The sequence below is a fragment of the Penicillium roqueforti genome, assembly GCF_015533775.1.
Source record: "Penicillium roqueforti strain LCP96 04111 chromosome Unknown scaffold_02, whole genome shotgun sequence".
In the NCBI taxonomy this organism is placed as follows: Eukaryota; Fungi; Ascomycota; class Eurotiomycetes; order Eurotiales; family Aspergillaceae; genus Penicillium; species Penicillium roqueforti.
The window spans coordinates 1,983,764-2,007,407 of record NW_024067566.1 but is presented as its reverse complement, the minus strand read 5'-3'; the positions used below and the strand labels follow the sequence as shown (position 1 = coordinate 2,007,407).

The 23,644-nt window shown below is 48.3% G+C and overlaps 8 protein-coding genes across 8 annotated transcripts; 6 read left to right on the top strand and 2 right to left on the bottom strand.

The window, feature by feature from the left end:
- Nucleotides 1–2,729: 2,729 nt before the first annotated feature.
- On the top strand, nucleotides 2,730–3,604 carry LCP9604111_2232 (KxDL motif-containing protein; the record flags this gene model as incomplete). The annotated part of the gene is made up of 3 exons (XM_039069687.1): nucleotides 2,730–3,037; nucleotides 3,183–3,335; nucleotides 3,523–3,604. The coding sequence occupies 3 exons, from the start codon at nucleotides 2,730–2,732 to the stop codon at nucleotides 3,602–3,604; spliced, it is 543 nt and encodes a 180-aa protein (XP_038932359.1).
- An 818-nt stretch (nucleotides 3,605–4,422) lies between these two features.
- LCP9604111_2231 (AAA family ATPase SEC18) lies at nucleotides 4,423–7,029 on the bottom strand (the record flags this gene model as incomplete). Its single annotated transcript, XM_039069686.1, has 4 exons — nucleotides 4,423–6,294; nucleotides 6,342–6,657; nucleotides 6,707–6,850; nucleotides 6,938–7,029. The coding sequence occupies 4 exons, from the start codon at nucleotides 7,027–7,029 to the stop codon at nucleotides 4,423–4,425; spliced, it is 2,424 nt and encodes an 807-aa protein (XP_038932358.1).
- Nucleotides 7,030–7,379: 350 nt separating this feature from the next.
- Nucleotides 7,380–8,510, top strand: LCP9604111_2230 (uncharacterized protein; the record flags this gene model as incomplete). Its single annotated transcript, XM_039069685.1, has 2 exons — nucleotides 7,380–7,387; nucleotides 7,448–8,510. 2 exons carry the CDS (start codon nucleotides 7,380–7,382, stop codon nucleotides 8,508–8,510), a joined length of 1,071 nt encoding a protein of 356 aa, XP_038932357.1.
- A 196-nt stretch (nucleotides 8,511–8,706) lies between these two features.
- LCP9604111_2229 (protein arginine methyltransferase RmtB) lies at nucleotides 8,707–10,527 on the bottom strand (the record flags this gene model as incomplete). The annotated part of the gene is made up of 4 exons (XM_039069683.1): nucleotides 8,707–9,469; nucleotides 9,521–9,758; nucleotides 9,811–10,224; nucleotides 10,290–10,527. The coding sequence occupies 4 exons, from the start codon at nucleotides 10,525–10,527 to the stop codon at nucleotides 8,707–8,709; spliced, it is 1,653 nt and encodes a 550-aa protein (XP_038932356.1).
- A 1,169-nt stretch (nucleotides 10,528–11,696) lies between these two features.
- On the top strand, nucleotides 11,697–13,088 carry LCP9604111_2228 (Mo25 family protein; the record flags this gene model as incomplete). The annotated part of the gene is made up of 5 exons (XM_039069682.1): nucleotides 11,697–11,801; nucleotides 11,855–11,915; nucleotides 11,981–12,459; nucleotides 12,531–12,803; nucleotides 12,864–13,088. The coding sequence occupies 5 exons, from the start codon at nucleotides 11,697–11,699 to the stop codon at nucleotides 13,086–13,088; spliced, it is 1,143 nt and encodes a 380-aa protein (XP_038932355.1).
- An 838-nt stretch (nucleotides 13,089–13,926) lies between these two features.
- Nucleotides 13,927–16,549, top strand: LCP9604111_2227 (putative TBC domain protein; the record flags this gene model as incomplete). Its single annotated transcript, XM_039069681.1, has 2 exons — nucleotides 13,927–16,104; nucleotides 16,160–16,549. The coding sequence occupies 2 exons, from the start codon at nucleotides 13,927–13,929 to the stop codon at nucleotides 16,547–16,549; spliced, it is 2,568 nt and encodes an 855-aa protein (XP_038932354.1).
- A 3,138-nt stretch (nucleotides 16,550–19,687) lies between these two features.
- LCP9604111_2226 (allantoate permease family MFS transporter) lies at nucleotides 19,688–21,715 on the top strand (the record flags this gene model as incomplete). The annotated part of the gene is made up of 9 exons (XM_039069680.1): nucleotides 19,688–20,003; nucleotides 20,072–20,187; nucleotides 20,247–20,313; nucleotides 20,390–20,529; nucleotides 20,593–20,869; nucleotides 20,925–21,025; nucleotides 21,080–21,269; nucleotides 21,322–21,435; nucleotides 21,495–21,715. The coding sequence occupies 9 exons, from the start codon at nucleotides 19,688–19,690 to the stop codon at nucleotides 21,713–21,715; spliced, it is 1,542 nt and encodes a 513-aa protein (XP_038932353.1).
- A 992-nt stretch (nucleotides 21,716–22,707) lies between these two features.
- On the top strand, nucleotides 22,708–23,456 carry LCP9604111_2225 (Tvp18 family protein; the record flags this gene model as incomplete). The annotated part of the gene is made up of 4 exons (XM_039069679.1): nucleotides 22,708–22,744; nucleotides 22,805–22,820; nucleotides 23,009–23,104; nucleotides 23,156–23,456. The coding sequence occupies 4 exons, from the start codon at nucleotides 22,708–22,710 to the stop codon at nucleotides 23,454–23,456; spliced, it is 450 nt and encodes a 149-aa protein (XP_038932352.1).
- Between the last annotated feature and the right edge of the window lie 188 nt (nucleotides 23,457–23,644).

Below are 23,644 nucleotides of genomic sequence, written 5' to 3'. Positions count from 1 at the left end.
TTCCATCACGTCGATATAGTGGTTGTATTTAAACCCGCTGAGAGGCCTTGTACCTGAATCTAGTATGTATACTCTTAGAAGATTCAATGTGAGATGCTCCTATATCCCTGAAAATATGAGCTATTCTAGAGCCTAGTGTTTTCGAGAAAATGACAATCCTTGTTTTGTTTGATTTAGCATACATTCAACGAAGTAAACACCGAGGGATGCGCCTAGATTCCAATCCTTTGAACATTATTTTTGCCATCATCCCGATGATAGTACAGTACATATATGTACGGAGTACTCGGTAGGCACAGAGTGATAGATACTTCCCGAAAAGGGTAAGAGTGAGTTGGCCATGGCGCATGTGGCGGTGAAGGAAGTAGAAAATCCCCGCAACCCCCCACTTGTGCGCTGAAAAAATAATAAACTTGTTGGATTCGGATTGGATTTGGTAGAAGAATTGTCGACACCCGGCTAATAGGCAAAAAGGACTTTAATTGAACGCCATGGTCAATAAAAACAGGCACGAATGGGATTCCCCTCAACACATTCGGATCAAAACAGCGGGCTTGTGTAACCGACGCAAGGAAAATCAGTTGACATCGTACCTATCCGGAGTATTAACATTGGAAGGTTCAAAAGAATATACCTTTGGGTCCGGAGTCCGAGTTGAAGGGGGGGCTGATCAGGACGAAGTTGGTGGGAAGACTATGACGAAGAGCAAGATCAGACAAAAAGAGGCGTATTGCCGAAGTGTGTACTGTGCGTCATTAATTGCCGTGCTGCCCGATGTTGGCCTAGCCGAATAAGAGATCGGGCTCGGCCATTTTCAGCAGAGACGAATGGCATCCCTGCGATATTCACCAAGCCATGGTTTTGATCGATTGAGGACGGTGGTGTCACAGGGTTCCTCGGTCGACGGGGCATATCGTGAATCGTCAGGCTGTAAGGCATGCAGGCTGGCTTTTAGGCATAGTGAGGCATCAACGGGCGGGAAAAAAGAGAACAAGCAGATTTAGAGTGCGCAAGGAAGATCCAGTTTCAGTGTAGAACACCCACCTGGAAGGGTATGCCTTGCAGTCCCATTTCCTTCCCACCTAGTTAGGCACTGCGTGGTCTTGATGTCAGCAATTATCTGGGACCAATGATGAACGGTCATAGGCGGCACAGCATCTCTCGAAATATAGTATTTCCGACGGGGCTTGCCGGATGGCTTCCCTTTATCATACATGCCCCATAGCTATTGTCAAGCAAGTCATCGACTATATGCATAGAGTGGGGAGCAGCTGCGTGCTCTTCCCACGTTGATGGGCGTCTAGAGCGCTTCTCGATGCAGCGATGATTCCCTCTGTCCTGCCTGCTGTCGAAGGCTCTAATGGCTATTGGTGGATTCGTGCGAGAGGGGGGTCTTTCTCGTCGGGTGCAGAAATAACAGCCGCATCCAGGCGGGCAAAACGGAGGAAGGATCAACGTTCACCTTGTGTATTTTTCTTTTTCCTCTTGTCATTGGACCTGGACTTGTTGCGCATTGGTCACACGGTTTTCCCTTTTTGCTCATATATTGCTAGGATGATTCTTGTTAGAACCTTCCAAAAGAAGCATAGGGTCACCGAGTCGGGAGCAGTTTCGAATGCCAATATTCCTCACGGTCCTGTTATTCATGCAGTGATGTCCAACATTCTCCGTGTGACTTGAATTGAATGCAGCGATCTTACTTTCGGGCTCTTGGGCTCCGATCCCAACGACGATGTAAGGCCGCGAGACATCCCGTGAATCTCTTTGGTTTTCGCGGAAGCGCGTATTCAACCACAATTATACAACTACAACATGTGTATATGTATAGGAAGCCGATGAACTAACTATCATGTTAGACTTTGACAGTTGAATGGAGAAATATGTCATACCGGCTCCTGTGTAGTCCGTCTTATCTTTGACTTTGTTCGAACGAATCAACATTCATCGTCCTCTTCCCAGCCCCCGAATTTCTGAAGAAAAAATCAATTCAACGGGGATGAGAGCGGGAAGGGAAAAGGATAATTGTGAGAAATCAAGAGAAAAAAGAGTCGAGAAAAAGTGGGAGTAGGAATGACGGCGAAGGTCATATTTATATCTCACCTTTCCACCAACTCCACCCATCCCAACCTCATCGAACGCCCTTTCTAGTCAATTGCTGAATAGTCCTAGTCCGCGCTTTGGCCCGAAATTTGAAACCAGGAAGAGGGGCGTAGATCGAGACCTATTTTGCACCAAGCCGCCACTCAACGGTGGAAACCCTAATGCAGGAAGGCTGGCGTCCTCGCCCAGACACATTGAGTCTTTTTTCCACTCTGAGCGGGGTCAAGGCGGTCCAAGAGGCAAATAGGCGGGCAGATACGGAGACATACGTGCAGGCGGAGCTCGGATTGGAGGTACAGAGGGAGGGGTGCGAGTCAATGTGTCCCGAGTGGTCCAATGGCTCCTTCGAGGCTTGCGCAATCCTTGTCATCACATTCGCATCCGATAGAATGGGAGCATCCGCCGGACAGAAGACTCCCCGCGGAGGATTATAAAATCCCTCGTCTGACCCGGGGAGACAGTCCTTCTTTCTTCTTCCTTTACCATCACTCCTAGTTAGGCCTGTTTACACATTCTTCCACATTCTTCCCATCTTCTTGCTTCTTCTTATCTCATTGAAGTCCACTTGAGCTTCATACTTCCTCTTTCTTCCATTATAACACTTGCTGTTGTTGCAGTCAATCGTCGTCATGGCCACCCAGCGTCACTATTACCAGCCTGCTGCCTACCCATACCACCATGCACCCTCCAAGGCACCGGCACCAGCTTCTCTCTACCCCATTTCCAGGGTCTCTAGCTCCCCACCAGACTTCTCTGATGCAAGCACCACCGCCGGCAGTCGTTCCTCTGGTGGGCTCACCTTCAGCTCTGCTGGCGAGTACGACTCCAGCTTTGCATCGTACTCCGGTGTCGATGTCGTGGATGTCCTAAGCGACCGCATGCAGGATGCATTTGATCCAACACCATTGGACAAGGGTCTGGCACGACAGGCGCAGACGTGAGTTTCCATGCAACACTATCAGCATTTGCAATTCCTCCCCGCAGCGATCACCACCACCTAGAGATTGTGCTTCACAAAACAAGACCCAGGAAGATATCCCAAGATCTTCAAACACGAAGCTAACAGCGAAATTCACTTGCAGATCTGGCCAGCTGAACGCAAAACAGCAAGAACTGCTGGAGCTACAAGCGCTCGCCCAACGACGACTAAAAGGCGCACGAGCAAATTTCTCCGAAGGCCTTAAAACCGCAAGAGAGACAAAGCGCGACCTGGAATGGACGCAAAAGCGTGTCAGGTAAGCAAATTCACCCCTAAAACCAGGCATTGTGGTGCGATGGACGTGCAAGTTCCGCTCCGCTCCGCGACAGGGGCTTCCGCTCCGCTGGGTGAGCTTGGCATGTGCCTGTCGATCAGCGCCGTGCCTGCGGCATTAGCGCCGATGAGTGAGCTTCTAGAAGGCTGACACACGTGGCTGGAAATAGTGCCCTGAAAGCTAAGGCCGAGAAGGCCCATCCTGATGAGTACCGCCGCTCTTCGAAGAAGTTTGCTCATGATGGCTATTGATTGGGCTCAGATTGGGCTGCACTTTGCTTGTTGATGACTGATATGAAAGGGCAACCCCCTTGACATGAACAAAAATTGCGATCTTGGGATGAAGGATGGATTTCTTATGTTTTTTTTTTGCTTCTTTGTTTGGTTTGGCGCGCTTTTGCTCTTTTGCTTAGGTCTTTGTGTAAATGCTGGCTAGGAATTTGCGTATCTTGAAGTATAGTCGAGCGGTGCCTCTAAATGGTATTGGTTTTACGTGTTTTTCGGTATGGTCTAGGAATTGCTGCCTGTAAACCTGTAATATCAGGCGTTGAAGTGTGCCTGATTCCCTCTAGGACTGTAACTAGAGCATAGGGCACCACTGATCATTGTATGGTATGTTATTGTGTAACTGCGAGATTGACATTGACGGCCGATATATCTTGGCCTGACACACCAAAACGGTTGTCACTTACAGTCCGATACGAGCCAAATCAAGGCTGAAATTCATAGGAAGTTCGAACACTTGACGTGTTGATTTATATAAATAGAACCTTCTTTGCGTGGGTTGTTTACAAGTAGTCAACATGACAAACTAGCAAGGCTCGGCCATTGGATAAACATAACGTCAAAATGAAAGAAAGAATTTATCAAACAGTTCTGAGATAACGTTATGTCAGTCTGAATGGGGTCATTTGGCGTTTGATAAGTTCTCGGATTCTAGCCTGGTGGCTTGCCTAGAGATGAACTTTGAAGATACCAACAAAAGAAAAACTAGGATTGTAAACAGATATATACTTCAGAACTATTTTAATTCTAATACTCAGTAATAGAAAGCCCGTTATAAACAGTGTTTACTGGAAGCTCTGTTCCTCCTCAATAGCGCGGTTGATAACACGAACAAAGCGGCCGACCTTGTCCGAATCCTGTTTGGCCGTTTCAATGCCCAAGAGGACCTTCTTGATGCCGACACTCAAGCGCCCGTCATCCGCAAGTCCACCAACTGACTCGAGGGCTTGCGCAATCTCCCGAGCATCAAATGCACCCGATTTCTCCATGACAAACCGTAGTTCACCAAAGGAACTAACATTGGGAACCATAATATCCGAGTTGAAGGAGTTGTAGATGTCCAGCTGCTTCATCAACGCACGCTCAGTTGTCGTAGCCAAAACCAACAGACGACGTCCGTGAGTTGGCTGCTTCCTCAGGAAAACCATGATGGCTTGCAGCACACTGTTACTGAAGCGAGGACCAATCGGCACCCAGTCGATGATTCGTTCGATGTTGTCGATGACAACAATACTTGTGGTACTCTTGTAGGCGCTGTCGAAGATTCGGCTGATATGTGAGATCTTTGCTGGCTCACTGAAACCAACCATGTCTTCGGGGCTGATCAACTTGATGAAGGGGAAGCCGGAGTCAATAGCAATCTGTGCTGCTAGAGCAGTTTTGCCGCTGCTAGGAGGACCGTGAAGCAGTACAGAGAAAAGTGGAGTTGACTCAGCCACTCCAACCTGTTTGACGAATAACTCGCCTTCCCGCAGGATTTCGCTGATAGTCGCAGAATAATGGATAATGCCGTATGGAATGCGGCTGGACAGCTCTTCCTCGGACACACCAAATGCAGGCTTGACTTCATCAAGAGAGTGGAGGAAGTCGGATCGGTTGACCTTCATGTCTACCACGTCCTCGTTGATACTAGCCATAGTGCCGACTTTGACGTGGCGGGAGAAAGCAAAGGACGAGGCGGATTTGACCAAACCTGCGATCTCAGCACCAGAAAAGTTCTTGGTCAAGTGAGCAAGCTCGGCCAAGTCAACATCCTTATCCATGACGTTATTCTTTCGCATCTTCTCGGTGTGAATGTTGAGAATCTGGCTTCGGCCATGCTCATCTGGGAGCGAGATTTCCATGTGCACCTCCAAACGGCCGGGACGCAGCAAAGCTTCGTCAATCATGTCCATTCGATTGGTCATACCAATCAACAAGATGTTGTTCAGTTGGTCGACACCATCGAGTTTTGAAAGCAGCTGGTTGACCACGCTGTCGCCGACACCGGTGCCACCGCCAGCGCCGCTACCACGCTGCTTGCAAACTGCATCCAGCTCATCGAAGATGATGATATGGAGACCACTCTCGTCGCCCTTTTCTTTATACTCCTTCTCGGCATCCGCGAACAATTTTCGGATGTTTTCTTCCGACTGACCCACGTACTTGTTGAGAACTTCTGGACCGTTGATAATCTTGGGCTCTCTCGCATTAAGCATCTTTCCGATTTGCCGAGCGATGAGGGTTTTACCCGTTCCTGGAGGTCCATAAAGTAACAGGCCCTTAACGTGCTGAATACCAAGTTTCTCAACCAGACCAGGGGGGAAAATGCGAGACGCAAAAGCACGACGGAAGATCGTACTGAACTCGGAGTCTAAACCACCGATACCCATATCCTGGAACTTGAAGCCCGGTTGGATGATAGAGTTAGCCGCCGGGCGGCGATTAGATGGCTTCACGTTAATACCAGTCTGGGTATCCTTGAAAAAGTTGAGTTGGGTGTGCCGTGTGAGAATACCTCTGGCTGAAGGATCGGTTTCGACTTGTCCAGAACTGAGATCGGCCTTCTCTGATGTCAAATCAACCCGCTGAACGGTCTTGACCTGCAGTAAGAGTGGGATACTCTTATTATCCATCAGAATTCTCTGGCCAGGTGAGAATAATTGGTTCTCAAAGTTCTAGGTTCTATTAGCATACATTCGTGGCTGAGACGAAGTTGACTAACCCTGATCACCGCCTGTGCCAATTCATCCTGGTCATAAGGTGCTTCAACTCTCTTCTTGGTAGATGCGAAGCTGACTTCAATATCCGCGGAGCCCAGGTAGGCCTGTCCGCCTTGGCTAAACGGATCGTACAATTGTACCTTGATCGCATCCCTCAATCCAATGTTGGCCCATGTTCGCTGAGGATCCGACATGCTCATAAAACCGGGAGGGAAACCATCGAGAGGGCGAGCAGAGAAGACGAAGAGGTCATTGATAAGGAGGAGGACGTCGGTGCCATCTCGTGAGGGTGGGATGTCCTGCGGCGAAACAGCAACGCTATTGTGTATCAGTCTCCGAGAAGACAAAGCAGCTAGATTATACTCACAGGTTTCCAAATGTGTAGTTTTCGTTCGGACTCTTGCTGGGATGAAGAGTCCAAGTCTGGCCCCCACCTCTTTGTCCGGACTGCATCCTAGGAGGCATCTGCGGCGCGGGTCTTCCTCCTGGTGGAGGTTGGCCTCCGTAACTGCTTAAATAATTATATATATTAGCCATCGGCACATCGTTATCGCGGATAGGAGTCGCATAGCCTGAGGGGGAGCGGTCGATATCATACCGTGGGGGTGCTTGGTTGGGGTGCGAGTGACCCTGCGGGGACGATTGTCCGCTGGAACTGAACGGATTTGGGATATTGCCGCGATTGAACATGATAAACCGTTTGATTGTCGCTAATCAGAGAAGTTGACCGGAGAACCGTTGAAACTATTGCTTTAGCGACAGTGTCGACAAAGGAGCAGGCAACTATAAGTCAGTCGGCTCTGCAGCGCGGATGACCTAGGATTAATTCTCAGAATGTGATGTCCAAGAATTTACTGGATATATGCTGATATCCAAAGCAAATTAATCATGAAGGGAAGAGAAGAGGGTTGGAACCGTAGAGCTGTAGACGGGGCCACTTTGGCCACCGGGAACAGCGTCGGCCCGTGGGGACGTCATTATCGATAAGACCAGCTCTTTGCTATCGAGCGCGTCCATACAACAGTCAGCCAATTTGCAAGATGCCTCTGTAAGTGGATATTTTCTTTCGATTTTATGATATTTGCGAAAGCGGCTAATTATCTCATAGCCATCTCCTCGGCAAAAAGTCATGGAACGTTTACAATGTCGATAATGTCGCGCGCGTCAGGCGCGACGAGGCGCAAGCAAAAGCCCGCGAGGAAGAAGATGAACGCATCATGCAGGAGGTCGATGCCGAACGCAGGATCAAAATTCTTCGCGGCGAACGGCCGCCTACACCTCCACCGGCGCCCTCCCATCTGTCATCTGAACCCGGGGCTCGGTCAGACAGAAAGTCCACCAGCGATGCTGGAGGATTTCGTAAGAGAAGGCGAGTTGCTGGGGAAGATGACACGGATCGAGATATACGCTACGCTCGGGAGGATGCGGCACAAGCAGTTGCTAAGCAGGAAGAGTTGATGCTCGCCTCTCGCAAGGCTGACGCAGCACAAGCACCGATTCTAGACAAAGCCGGCCATATCAATCTTTTCCCAGCCACAAGTGCGAAAACTGAAAAAAATATCGAAGCGGAGGCTGAAGCGGCACGCAAGAAACGCAGCTATGAAGACCAATACACAATGAGGTTTTCCAACGCCGCAGGCTTCAAGGAGACTATTGGTCAGAAACCGTGGTATTCCTCTACGGAACAAGATGTAACAGCGCCAGGGTCAATGCCCGAGAAAGATGTGTGGGGTAACGAGGATCCAAGGCGCAAAGAGAGGACACAGGCTCGTATGAGTGCGAATGACCCACTCGCAGCCATAAAGCGGGGTGTGCGTCAGTTGAAAACAACAGAGCAGGAACGGAAGCGATGGAATGACGAAAAGCGAAGAGAAATCGAAATTTTGAAATCCGAAGAGGCACGGCAGTCAAGCCATCGGCGAAGGCGATCCCCGTCAGTGAACAGCCTCGATGGGTTCAAATTGGATGCGCCAGACAGAGAACGTGAGAAGAACAGAAGAAGTTCTGACAGACATCATCGTCGCCGTCAAGATTCAAGTCGAGATCGCTCACACCATCGCTCTCATCGTCGCTCTCATCACCACTCCTCTCATCGCAGTCATAGTCATCGTCACGATAAACGTCCTGAGACTGCTAGGCGGGAAATCCCCGAAGCGAAGAATCAATCCTAGATGTTCTATTTTTTATACGAGATCATGACCTGAACTACGACAAAGATACCCATTACATTGCTTGTTCCTAAATCTGAATCATTTTGTATTCACTAGGTCAAATAAACGACACCTAGATAATAGGGCCGTCCTTTTCTATGTAGGTGGTCATATCTCTTTTGGTTCATCAGAAAACGTATCAAAAGATCAGTCGATCCTATACAAGGCTCCATAGTTGGACCCCCTTCTCATTTGCATCGGACTCCCACTGAACACTGATGTCCACTCCTCGAGAGCCCTTCTCCGTCTTCTCGTAACCAATTTTGCCGGTGATGAGCTGGCCCTTCTTCAAGGCCTGGGAACCTTGTTTACCATGATCCTTGGCATGGTCAATGAGAAGGACAGTCTGCTGCCAATGGGTCTCGGTTCCATCAGGACCAGTGGTGAACGAGACAATTCCCTTCTTTTGCATATCTGAGGGGATGGCATTCTCAGGTAGAACGGACTCTCTGGAGGGCATGAAGAAGATGTCGAACCAGATAGCCCATCCATCCAAGGCATCAATATCCTGGTTCAATGTGACCTTGAATTCCTTCAGGAACGACAGCTCCTCGACAGTGATGGTGTGCAGCGGAAGAGTCAAGAAAATCTGAGACTCTCCGACAATAGTCGTGGGCTGGTTGCTGCGGACCACAGCCTCATCATAGATTTTGTGAAGCATGCTGTCCATCTTGAAACCATAGACATTGTTCCAGAAGGAGATGTGCGACGCGATGAAATCCGGGTCGGCATAGGGAGCAAGGCGCAGGGTAGCATGCGAAGGAGCCATAAGACCATCGGGGGCGAGATAACGATCTCTGGCGTAGATGACGGAATCAAACATGGCTTCAAAAAGAAGACCATAGCCCATCCATTCAGAGATGATGATGTCAACCTTTTCGACGGGCAAAGTAACTTCTTCGATCTTTCCACGGATACACCTAATATGAGTTAGTACTGTCTCTTCATTGCGGGATGATTATGAGCCCTACGTGATCACATCTTCAAGGCCATTGTCATGAACGATTTCCTTAGCTCGGTCAATGATGTTCGAGTTGTCCACAGCAATGACCTTCTTTGCGCCAGCCTTGGCACAGAACATGGACAAAATACCAGTGCCACAGCCAACATCAAGAACAACCTTGTCCTTGAAAACGTGCTTGTTTTCGTAGACGAAATCGCGGTAAGAGTCGGTACGGATGGTGTCCTTGAGCATAGATTCATGAATGCCTTTGGACTATGTTAGTATTATATGCATCGAAGGTTCAACGAGAAACCCTACCGTTGTAAGCGTAAGATACGAAATATCCATCTTCAGCATCCTGCAGTCTGTCGACAGCCTTAGCTGAGGGCAGAGGGTTGGATTCTGCAAGCTTATCATCCTCTTTCGACAATTGGTCATCCATCGACTTCTGCACAGCAAGACGGTACTCGGAGAATTGGGTCTGCAATCGCTCCAAGTTCTCCTGGAGTTCGAGAACCTGTCGGTTTGTCTCGGTGGCGGGGACAGCATGTTCGACCTGCTCTTCGGTAAGGTCGTCCAAGCTATACAAGAGAGCGTCATCCTCCAAAACGGGCTTGAGATAGACCTCATCCTCGAATTTGGACTTGGAAGAGACATCAGGGTTTTTGTTTCCGTTCTTGACTTCAGTACGGACGTAGTTGACCAACTTGATGTTGTCGAGGAAATCCAAATCTAAAAGCGGGAAAAAGAAGTTAGCCTCAATTGTTGAATCCCGCAAGAGTAGAAGCCGGAAATACCAAGGTCCTTCTGAATCTTCAGCAGATCGAAATTGTACTTTTCCTTGCACTCCTTCAGCATTGAGCGCGCATCGGGGAAGACCTGGCTAGTGAAAAGGCCAACCACAGGCTGCGACTCCTCATCGGGTTCGACATCTTCCCAGCCCTCCTCGTTGCTGGAATCGGACGAATCCGATACTGACTGGGAGTCAGGGAAACTCTCACCCACGGGTGGGTTCACGATATTAGAGGCTGACATGAATTATAAGACAATAACAAATTGTTTCAACCTTGGAGGGGGAGGGGCAGAGATCATTTTGATACAGAAAAAAAAAGCGGAGACGACATTTGATCTGACCTATGGGACCCATCCATGGATGACCGGTGATCCACTAAAACACGTGATATGATAATCGGTCAGTTAGCCTCACTTGTTAGTTAAGTTGTACGGAGTAACTAGTGGTTTTAAGATTATAACTACGGAGTATACTACAGAATAGATCTCTTGATCGGGAAATAAGATAGCAAGCAGTAAGCCTATGCTAGGAATCTTATGTGTTGTCAACGACAACAAACTCGACCAAGAGCATATTCAGCGCCTGGTTAGAGCAGCTCTTATTTCTCACATGGGATCAGCTGATTGCAAACTGGGAGGAGGTCACTAAGTTCCTTCGGAGACATTGGCCAGGGAGAAGCCTATCAAAATGCCCATCCCATTCTGTATACTCCAAAGTCTCGGAACGGTGATTTCCTTCGATATTTTTCAGACCTTGTGGTGTATGTCTGAAGAGCATAAAGCCCAAAGGACCCCATGCGTCACAGTGCACGTCCCAGCGGGAAATGCAGGGCTTATTGATGCCATCTTCCTCTCGGTGAACTGTAACGAGGATACCCAAGGGGCAATTAAGGGAGACAGTGATACTAGGTGCTATCTCGATAGAGAGAACAGGCGTATTTGAATTAGGGCTTGTAAGTTCTTGAATACCCTTATAAATGGCAAAATGGTATTAATGTCGAGGTGAAAGAAAGACTCATGGCTCGTCATGTTCAGAGTTTCTGACATTTTTTGTAAGTTCAGGTTCCATGGTGGAAAGAATGAAACCGGAGTATGAAGTGTTGTGAGGGTCACGACATGTTTATGTACAAGCTCTCAAGGATTTGGCTATCAAGCTATGTATCATGATCATATTTCTGTGTCAACCTTATCGTAAAAAAAAAAAAAAACGTTATCGGCGTGTGCCTAGGCGGTAAGTTCCCCGTTGCCCCGCCGGTTTGTTTATTCGCACCTGGGCAACTTGCAATCGAATACATCACATTTGCTTCCCCTTGGACTCGATCTTGATTCTTCCGTTGCAATCATAACTTATCCCATGTCGCATTCATCTCCAGTTTCTTTCTAAATTTGCCGCATATTCTTCCCATCTCACCATGGCTTTCTTTTTCAATCGCGGCCGGTCTCGGCAACCTGCTGATATCGTCCGGACAACCAAGGAGCTATTACTGAGGATCCATGACTCCCAGAATGCTCCCAAGGTTCGTTTGGAGACATCCAGCTGGGGAGAACAATCGACTAATGAATGAACTAGGCCGAAGAGGAGCTGGCTAAGCAACTCAGTCAAATGAAGGTGATAGTCCAAGGAACACCAGGTGGGTATCCTGGAAGTAGCACCTAACGAGCAATGTAAAATTAACCCAACAATCTTCTGTTTTAGAGGTCGCCGCGTCTGTGGATCAAGTCCATGCACTCGTACAAGCAACCCTTCAGGAAGATCTACTCTTTGATCTAGCCCAAAGCATCCATTTACTTCCCTTCGAAGCCAGAAAAGACACCCAGACCGTGTTCTCCCATATACTTCGGTTCCGACCTAATTCATATGCCGCCGAAAAAGATCCTCCCGTCATTTCATACCTTGTCCACCATCGACCAGAAATCATCGTCGAGTTATGCCGGGGCTACATGCAGAGTCAAAGTGCAATGCCATGTGGTGTCATTCTCCGAGAGGCATTGAAATTCGATGTCATCACTGCGATTGTTTTGTATGATCAATCCAATGAAGGAGAGCCGGCCATACGACTATCCGACGTGAAGCCCAACCAGCCGCAGAGAGGAGATGGTGTGTTCTGGAGATTTTTTGATTGGATCGACAAGAGCAATTTCGAAGTCAGCGCAGATGCGTTCACGACATTCAGGGTAATTTCCAGAACGATACCTATCCTATTCCAAGGTTGATAATAAGTGACTGACTGGCATATCTTCTACAGGAGATTTTGACCCACCATAAGAGCCTCGTGACCTCGTACCTCGCAGCCAATTTTGAACTATTTTTCGGGCGGTTTAATAACATCCTGGTCCACTCGGACTCGTATGTGACCAAGCGTCAAAGCATCAAACTTCTGGGGGAGATCCTATTGGACCGTGCGAACTACAACGTGATGATGGCATACGTGGAGAGTGGAGATAATCTCAAGCTCTGCATGAAACTGCTACGGGACGATCGCAAGATGGTACAATACGAAGGGTTTCATGTGTTCAAGGTAAGGTTGCCCTCAAATGGCTCCGAAAACAGACGAGGGCTTGCTCTGATAAGGGACTAGGTGTTTGTTGCCAATCCGACCAAATCGGTGGCAGTGCAACGAATTCTGATCAATAACCGTGATCGACTGTTGAGGTTTTTGCCTAAGTTCTTGGAGGACCGAACTGACGACGATCAATTTATGGATGAGAAGAGCTTCCTGGTCCGTCAGATCGAACTCTTGCCTAAAGAGCCTGTGGATCGGACTCGACCAAATCGCGACTCGCCATCGGGTCAGCAGCTATGAGTTGAGCTGCATTTAACACTGGGTCACTGCATTGACCGTTTCACGCCCTCATGATACTTTTTTTTACGTTGGTTCTAGCTGGGGGTATTTTCCCCTTTTGACTACATTGAGCATTGACAGCTAACGGCCGGTTGTCCAAGCCTCGGCTACAGGAGTTCCACGTGTTTTGTACATCTGGGGCGTATTGGGGAATTGAGGGTTTCAACAGCATCTACAACATACTCTGTGTTGTTCCATGTACTCCATAGTTGGGTATACGCGGATACAATTAAACAGCTTACCTCTTCATGTCACATCCCACCGTTGGGCATTCTAATGTAAGCAACTTACGGAGTCGAACTAGCGTACTCCACTTACACTCCTTGTTCTCTCACGATCCACACACGGCCCATAGAGGTGGGACAAACCCCTTGATATCTATTTTGAGGGGGAAATGAGGGAGAAGAGGGACGTTGAGAATCCCTCATAGGATGGTAGGGAGATAGTCAGGCTACATAGATACTTTGAACACGTATACGTATACTATTTACATAGATATACGTGTTACATGTAGCCAGGAGATGACGGAAACTCCGAAGATGCCCCGTTGAAGGCCAGAACTGACCTGGAGAGCGCCAAGACCGACCCAAAATAACTCCACGCCTCCAGGTATCTCTCAATTTTAATTCTGGAGATTCTGTTCTACTGAACTTCCTTTGTGATTTTCCCCTTGTCGCTCCTTTCTACTTTGATCCCCATTTTCGCTTAATCTGGCCTCCACCCCTTTCGCCTCGTCCCTACACTCCTTTCTTTCACGCGATTCTAGCCCACGCGCAGATTCGCAAGTCATGCCGGGATAATGGTGAATGAGGTTTCTGTATCGTTATCGCACGATCGATCGGAGTCCAATCCGACGATTCACGCCGTGCCCTTTGAAAATACCGTTGACGCCCCTCTTGCAATCCGGTCGGGCTCGTTGCCCACAGCCGATGCGCCAATAGCCTCCAATGGCCGATCTTTAAGCACGAGCGCCGCGTCAGCCGGTCCGAGTAATGATCGTGCATCCGTGCTCATGTTCTCCCGGCTCGCACCATCCGTGTCCGTTGGTGACGAAACTCGAACGATTCGGTCGGAGGGCGCGCCCTCCTTGCGCAGCGTGCCTAGCATTCTGGTGAATGAACCAAACTTCCGTCCTAGCTCACGGCCGGGCTCGAGGCCAGGCTCGAGGCCAGGCTCTCGATGGTCAGAAAGAAAGTGGGGTGGTTTAAGGAAACGGTCACTCGAGATGGAGAGGAGACTTAGCTTGGAAGAGGCTCCGCCAGTGCCTCAAATCGAGCACCCTTTCGCTGGTATTCCCTTAGAAATACCGACGGCCTCTTTGGGTGGTCTGGATAAGTCGCTAAAGTTTTCCAATCGTGGAAGTCTGATCAAGAGTGATGCGAAACGTCCGCGCCCAAAAACACCCCAGGAGAAGCTGGAAGAGCAGCCCGAACAACCAGACTCGCCCCACAAAAATCTAGAAGAAGAGGAGCCTCTTCAGAAACCCTGTCAAGAATTAGGCCGACCAGCCCAGGAAATATCGGATGTGGATTGCGATCCACAGTTGGATCGACAGACATCTGAAAGTGCGCCACCCCCTGCCATTACCATGAGCAAGCCAGAAGGAGAGAACGGAGCACCGAAAGCAGTTCCACGGCACGTCAAACCTCAAGGCACTCTTCGCCCGAGACAGACTAGTCTTCCCAGCAGAGCAATCTCGGCTGACGAAGATATGTTGTCACGGCGAGTTAGGCTGATGTATGAGAAGGGCGAAGAAAATGTTACCGACTCCGAGGTTGCGAGAGCAATGGCCTCAGAGAACGGAGTCTTGTGGGAAGAGGGTGCGGTCCCGGATACTGAAACCTCTGAAACACACTCTGCTCAGACGGATGAGGCTGGGAATGAACTCAAACCAAGGACGTCTGGCGAAGTGGAGCGTATGCGAATTAAGAGGGAAACACAGGAGCTAGCAGGTGGTGCTGAATATTGGCAAAATGTCGGTGCAGAAGAAGTCGATCGTTATGGCTTCATTCGCCCTGCAAAGAACTCCAAGGGTTCCGATATAAACCCGCTCCAGCGAGTTACAACTAGCCTTCTGTTAGCTTCTGAGACACCTCGCCGGAAACGTTCAATTCGTCCACCAACCGCTCCAGCCAGTAACCGTTCTTTCAATGGTGCGTCTCTAGTCCGCAAAATATCCCAAACTTCTATGAGTGCGCGTCCATCTTCATCACAGAGCAACTATGGTCCGCCATTGCGCCGCTCGACATCTCGTATGCGTGCCGCTACCAATCATTTGCCTCACAACCGAGACCGAAAAGCCAAAGATGAGGCGGCTGACATGCTCACTCTACCCACTCCATCTGGTGAGAAGGAAGGTGCACCACTTACTCGCGCGATGCGAAGGAAGGAGTGGCGACGTGAGGACAAATGGACCAAGATGGCTAAGCCGACTAAGAAGACCAAGGACGGCGGCGGTATGACCTTTGAGTTCGATACTCAGAGCTCAAAGTTAATCGAGCGAACTTGGAAAGGCATTCCAGATCGGTGGCGGTCAACGGCCTGGTACTCATTCCTTGAAGCCAGTGCCCGGCGCCACAAAGGCAGCGCACCTGCGGACGAGCTCATCGAAGCCTTCAATGAACTCCAGTTCATCTCATCACCGGACGATGTCCAGATTGATATCGATGTACCGCGAACTATCTCCAGCCATATAATGTTTCGGAGGCGCTATCGGGGTGGCCAAAGACTATTGTTCCGTGTCCTTCACGCCATGTCACTATATTTCCCTGACACTGGCTACGTACAGGGAATGGCAACTCTCGCGGCTACGTTACTAGCATATTACGATGAGGAGCATTCTTTTATTATGCTCGTCAGATTGTGGCAGCTGCGAGGTCTGGAAGAGCTGTACAAATCCGGCTTTGCTGGACTAATGGAGGCCTTGGCCGACTTTGAACGAGAGTGGCTCGCCGGAGGTGAAGTGGCCACGAAACTGGTAAGTCAATCTCGCTCGAAACACGAGGAGTGTCTACTAACGCTTAATTTTTCAGAACGAGGTCGGAATCCCACCCACAGCCTACGGCACTCGCTGGTACCTCACACTTTTCAATTACTCGATCCCCTTCCCAGCTCAACTTCGGGTGTGGGATGTCTTCATGCTCCTTGGTGATGCCGAAGACAACACTGGCCGCTCCGTATCCTCCGGATCGAAGAACAAAGTCCCCACTAATGATAACGTAAGGACATTTGGCCAAGGCCTTGACGTCTTGCATGCTTCATCTGCTGCCCTTATTGATGGCATGCGTGACATCATTCTCGAGTCCGACTTTGAGAATATCATGAAAGTCCTCACCAGCTGGGTTCCCATCAAAGACACTGAATTGTTTATGCGTGTCGCTAAAGCAGAGTGGAAAGTCCATCATCGCAGAAAATCCCCTTAATTATTGTTTCTTTGGTCAAGGTTTCGCCCGCGCGATTGTCTTTAACCTAGTTTGGCTGTTTCTTCACTGCTCAACCCCTCCCTCTGCGCTGATGGCCCTATGCCTGTGCTACACCCTAATGATTGCAAGTCACACCCTGGGGCCTGCTCCTAATGCCCTTCACTCTATACCCTTTCCTCTGAGGTTTCAGAGCACACTTATCTGTTGCCGTCGTGCTATTCTGATTGCCCCCTCACTTTACTACGTTCCTTGCCTAATTTTTATCATTATGTCTCCTGCATATTAATACTTCTGATGACCGTTGATTCCCTGGCCGGTTTTCCTTGGACCCCCGATACCTACCCTCATGCCCTATTTTACTTTATTTTGGTCGTTTCGTTTTATCTTTACCTCTTGTACACCACTCTGGCGACTTGGCTCCGAGGGTCATCTTCTCCCTTGTCACCGTCGCCTATTTGGTCCGAATCGTGTTTCATAGTCTGTCGTCGAAGATCTGCAGTTCATTGTCATGCTGTAATGGACTGTCTGAGGCGACGTGGGTCGTTCCTATATACTCCCGGAATCGAGAGTGCAGTTATATCTTATACCCAATAAATCATTAGTTCCAGTTGGTGTCTCGTCATAACTCTCAGAACTGCAGTTTCAATGGTCTATTCTAAAACACTTTTATCTTTTATCTTGCAAAATGAAAATTAGTCGATAATGATCTCTATTTATCCAAGTAAACCCGTTCCAGCTTTGGCACCCAAATTTCCCTTACCAACATAATTCTTCTTCAGCCAATCCGTGGCAGTGCTATCCAGATCACGCTGTTGACTATAGACAGCCTCAATATTGTACACGGTATCCATCATTTCGCAAGGACCCTTGGTAGCGTTGAACCAACTCTTGAACATGTCATCAACGGTATGAGCATCACTGGCGCCGTCAGCCAGGACAAGGCAAATTTCCCGCTTAAGCGACGCTCAAATACGATTAAACACCAGTCCAGTAGACTCAACCTTAGCATGCACAGGCTTGAGCCCAGCCTGGGCAGCTTCTCCATCAAAAACGGAAAGATCTCAGGATCCGTGTAGCCACACGACATGACCTCGTAGTACAGCTGGTCCGGCGGCATGTAATAGTGACCATTGCAGATGCGGTAATTATTCTTGGTATTGATGATATCTGACGGCTCCGCAGCGATGACGAGTTGCTGGCGATTATGCAGTCCGGTGGGGCGTTTTTATCCAGCTCTGTCATAATCGCGATTTTCATGTCCAGGTTCTCCGGGATAGCTTCGGCGACCATCCATGCGTCTTTGACGGCTTCTGGTAGGGAGGATGTTGTTTCCAACTTAGCGGGGTGCGTGCCTAGTTCAGCGGCTTGTTCGCCTTGTGTTCCTCAATGTAGCGCACTGCGCTGCTGTAGTTGCCCGCTTTCTCGCATAGGATTACGGGGAAGCCGGCGGCTATCCACATATTGGCGATGCGTCGTCCCATTGTGTACTTGTGTCGGGTTTGGTCGACGGGCCTGGTGCCATTGTGCTTTGGAAATTGGCGGTGTTGTAAATGGGAGGTGACCTTGAATGATATGGTCTTGAGTGATAGTAACTGTGGCCAATCTGGTCGAGGAAGACGTTGTGGTGCTATGCTATGATGATATAACTCTAGGGGCAAATATGGCTAAGTGCCCTCGATACTGTAAGGTCGAGCCTCTATCTGATGAGTATTAGGATATTGTTTACTATAATTAATTGTATTGGCAGGATGAGATTGGAACATTGGCTAGTAAGAACATCATTTAGGATTTCTCGAGCGATCCAATGCCTCAATTGGTTCTTCATGAGTCCAGGTTGAACAAGCATAATCCGGTAGCACAACGGCAGCACAACGGCTAGACTTGGCTATAAATAAGAACCGCAAGCTGCTCCTTAGATTCCGTTCCCAATCTTTGAACCCCACGCTTGTATTGAGATTGGCTTGTACGAAGAGACCCTCACCTTCCCAAAACACAATGCAACTCACCATCTCATCGGTCCTAGCCTTGCTCTTTCTAAAAACCCAAGCCCTACCCACAAACAATACTCTCGAAAGCTTCGTGATTCCCGCATTCATTCCTATTTCTTCGGGCGCGAATTACAAGCTCTGTACCCAGGGCTGCTGGCCGGCTGCTCTCCTATGCTCGTCTACAGTCGTGGTATGTATGTGTCCAGTTCCACAATTGTTCCCCTTCATCGCGACTAATTGCCACACTCACCAACCATCCGCAGAACCCTCCAAACGCGAGTGTATGTGGTCCAGTCGTTTTTACCAGCCCTCTTCTGGAATGGTACACACATAGGGAATTTGGTAATATTACTTTGGGTTGCACTACACCTGCTGCTCAACCAGATTGCTGGAGTTGTTGCGTCGATATCGCTCCTGTTTTCTAGGGCACATGTTAGCGTATCTCAATTAGAACACAGTGCTTTATGGGAATCAATTGAGATATCCATAACGTCTCGGTAGTCTCCCTCCTTTGGGTAGGACGGGCTTCGCATAAGTAGTATTGCGTCGCTGGTAGCATGTTGGCACTCAATTTAAGCCAGTTGATGTATATCCATGGATTGATAAAAATGATCTGACTTTGAACCTTGGAAATCGTGGTGGATCTGGGAGAGGGCCTCTGCCTTAACATTGGATTATGGATACAACCCAAAGCCCCAGATAAGGCTGTTTATACTGTCAGTCGACATAGGAAGCAGACTGTGCTACAGTATGGTCATTACAGTATTTAAGTGCCGCAAGTTGTGCCGCAAGTCACGATGGGTGGACCGTGTCCCCCCGCATATCGGGTACTCCCCACATAGGTACTCCGTAGTCCTTTTTGATATAACCCACTATGTGAGATATTAAACCTCTAGTAAAAGTTCCCAGAATCAATAGACTCGCCGCTCAACATTCCTTTCGGGGTCAAATGAATCGTCGAGGCCGGTCAACCGCCAAGGAAGTACCCCAATGTGTTATCCCGATGTGGTACCCCTCATGCCAAGGGATATCCCCAGTTTTCGGACTTACCCCGGGTTAGGCTAAGCTTATTCAGGATAGGTATAAATACTCGGAAAACGATGTCCCGCGCTGGTTGATTTCCCTCTTCTCTCATCTCTCTTTGTTCACCATGGCTGATTCAAAGAACACTCCGGAGAAGACCCCTCCACAACACTTCGAGGATACACCCACCCAAGACTCCCTATTCAGCGCCGATCTCAAGCAAGATGGACTTGTCACAGATGCGGAGTCATCCAGCCTCGGCTCACCGACCTTTGAGGGGGTTGATGAAAAGGCTATCCTCCGGAAGATGGACATCCGTCTCATTCCCATGCTGAGCATGCTATATCTGCTGGCCTTCTTGGACCGTGGGAATATCGGAAATGCAAAGATAGAGGGGCTTGTTGACGATCTCCGTATGACGGGACCGCAATACAATTGGACTTGTATGATGAACCCCTTTGGCTATTTGATTTCAAGGAAGAATGGCCAATTGACATATGATTGTGGGTAGTGACCGTCTTCTTCTTCACCTACTGCGTTTTCGAACTTCCTAGCAACCTACTTCTAAAGAAGTTAAGACCATCGAGATGGCTCCCCTTGATCATGGTCGCTTGGGGAATTGTTATGGTAAGTGCGCACATAATTTCTGGGTGATCGCAAACAGCATTTAATGAGATGTTACACAGACCTTGATGGGAGTCGTCAAAGATTACGGTGGACTACTCGCAGCTCGATTATTTTTGGGCATTGCAGGTATGTTGATGTCTACCCTCCTTCCAACCTCCACCTTGTTCTAGTCAAGACTAATGATTGCAATGAAACGAGATAGAAGCCGGATTGTATCCCGGTGTAGCATACTACATTACACTCTGGTATCCACGCCATCGAGCACAGTTTAGACAAGCTCTCTTCTTTAGTGCCGCCAGTGTTGCGGGTGCATTCTCTGGGCTTCTTGCATACGCTATCGCTGTATGTATTCTACTTGCTGACAGCAATGAAATTCTTTTCACTAATGTGTTTCGAAATTCCTAGAAAATGGATGGTGTCGGCGGATACGCTGGCTGGAGATGGATTTTCATTCTTGAAGGTCTTCTTACAGTTATTGTGGCACTCATAGCCCCATTTGCGATTCACGACTCCCCGGAAACTGCCACTTTTTTGACTGAAGAAGAGCGTCGATTTGTGATCCACAGTTTGCGAATTCAAAACTCGGCAGATTCCCGCGAAATTGATCAAACGAATGATAAGTTCGAAATGCGCTATGTCATCGATGCTTTCACCGACTGGCAAATTTGGTTGGGTCTATTCGGTAAGTTCTGTTCGTCCTCGGCTATTCAATGTATTATTCACTGATTCGTGGAAAGTGTACTGGGGTATCACTTGTCCGCTATACGGCATTTCCCTTTTCCTTCCTTCAATCATCAAGGACCTAGGCTATAAGGCTTCAACTGCCCAGCTCCTTACAGTAAGGTCCCTGAGCTACTTCATAATGAAGCGGAGATTGACATCATTATGTTAGGTACCAATTTATATCACTGCAGCGGTTATCGCTGTTATTGCAGCCTGGGTATCAGACAGGCGCAAGCAGCGATCCCCATTCATTCTCTTCTTTATGGGCATGATTGGTATCGGCTTTATCATCTGTCTCGCGTCTACTGGTCGGGGAGTCCCAGGTGTTATGTACTTTGGTATTTTCCTGGCGGTTGTCGGTAAGAATTTACAAACCTCCGCACACTTATCCTCCAGCTAACACAACAAAAGGAATTTATCCAGCATTCCCCGGAAACGTCACATGGCTCAGTGTGAATATGGCAGGCGACTACAAGCGTGCTGCCGGCATGGCTATTTACATCGGAGTAGGCAACCTGGCAGGAGGTAAGGATCGCGCATCAATTGGGAGTTTGACAAACAAACTAATACTCTTCACTCAACAGCTATGTCCTCAAACTTCTACCGTGCTCAAGATGCGCCGAATTACATCCTTGGTCACTCTCTTGAACTTGCATTCGTTGTCGTGGGCATGACAGCAGCTGTCATTCTACGTATGGCATACCAGCGTGTTAACCGGAAGCGGGATGCCATGGATCCTTCGGAGTATCCTGAGAATCCCGACTCGCTGGGCGATCGCTCTCCGTTCTTTAGATACATGCTTTGAGGTAAATACAAGAACTGATGATTGGATGGTAGAGAGTGAACGTGCTATCGCTCACCTGGACACGAAATGTTTGGTTTACATTACGTACTCCTTTGACTACTCCCTTGATATAACTAGACATCTCTCTCAATTTCTATATACATAAATACACGCAGAGAGTAGAAACTGGGTTCCGGGTACCGTCCATGTCGTGGATTTTATCGCAGTATAGCTAGAATTTATTGGTCTTGACTTTGACGAAGAAGATACTTCACCCAAATTTCACACTCTGAGCTAATGCAGAAAGCTGAGAGATAAAGATCCTATCAGACCTAGCATACTGATAGCTTAAGGCATCGCACTCGAAATGCTATTCGTTCGTGACTGTGTTCTAATAATATGTTGTGTTATTTTTCAAAATAAAAGGACACGACTACAATATTATATCCCTCAAACTATATTTCCAGCTCTGGAGTAGATCTTACGTTGTTCGGATTTTGTAAAGTGCTCTTCTCTTGCAATATATACAAAGAAGCAGATTCGCAAAATGTTACAACCAAACAACCAATTCAAGATGTTAGTGAGTAGTGATTTCATTGATTATTCAACCAGCTTCTTTGAGAATTCCAAAAATAGACCGTGAATGTGTTACGCGTTGGAATAAGTGGAAATATCAGCCCTAGAGACCGACTATATGGGGTCTTGACCATTGGCGTCTGCCTGGTGATTAGTAGGGGGTGGAATTTGACTTGGCGTAGAAAACGACCTCGGGATGATCCTATCAAAAGCTTTAGAAACATTTACAACACTGCATAAGTGAATGTCATAATCCCCAGATCTTTCTTTCACCTTGTGAAAATTATCGATCGTTCCTGCCCGTTTTGTTTGTTTTGACCGCCCTGGATCAGCCGCGTGTACACTTTGCCGGACCCTCTGACACCTCTGATCATCCGCGAATACCCCCATCTGTGATCTTCAGCTCTTGTTCCCCAGATTCTTTTCGCTAGCCCACCATGACGCTAGCTGAGGAGTTCAAATCGCGAAATTTCAGTAAGTTCCCACATTCTGCAATACCATATCTCAACCTGCTAACCGTGCTGGTCTTCTTAGGCATCTATGGACAATGGTTAGTCTACCGCGTTGCCTCTTAACACTCCGTGTCCTTACAAGCCTGAATAATGTCATGAGAGAGCATTTCGCATTTTGATCAAATGATCAAATGCCATTTGCTACCTCGTGAGGTGGCCTGGACCCTTCAATCACTCCCGAAAATCACTTGCGCATATAAATGAATCGGTCTGACGCAAGATCTAGGACGGGTGTGCTATGCATTATCCTTTGCCTTGCGCTAGGGATTGCGAACATCTTTTCATTCAACGTGGTTCTGATTATCATCAGTGTCATCAGCATGTGAGTCGCATTCATTTCTCGCGATTCATTGCGAAGCCTAACGTGTCTCAGTGCCTCGGCATTCGTCATTCTCTTCATAGAAGTGCCCTTCCTCCTCCGAATTTGTCCCACATCCTCGACCTTCGATTCCTTTATCCGCCGCTTCACAACTAACTGGATGCGCGCCCTCATTTACGCCGTCCTTGGTGGTGTCCAACTTATCAGTCTTGCCGAAAGGGCTTCTAGCTTGATTGCTGGTGCCGTCTTCCTTCTCATCGCGTCTGTTTTCTATGCACTCGCAGGCCTGACGAAGCAAGAGTTTGTTGGTAGCAAGACCCTAGGTGGCCAGGGAGTTGCACAGATGATTGTCTGATGGTATGATGTTCACACCGAGCCGTTCCTGTCTTGTTATATACCAGCTGTATCCATTTTGGGATTGGTCCTGGGGAATGGAGGTTCGTGCGACACGATGAAATGCTCGGTGCAGATGGTGCAGAGATAAAATGCCATTTGGGCAGCATGCATTGGGATGTGCTATGAAATAGTTTTTATGTTTTTATT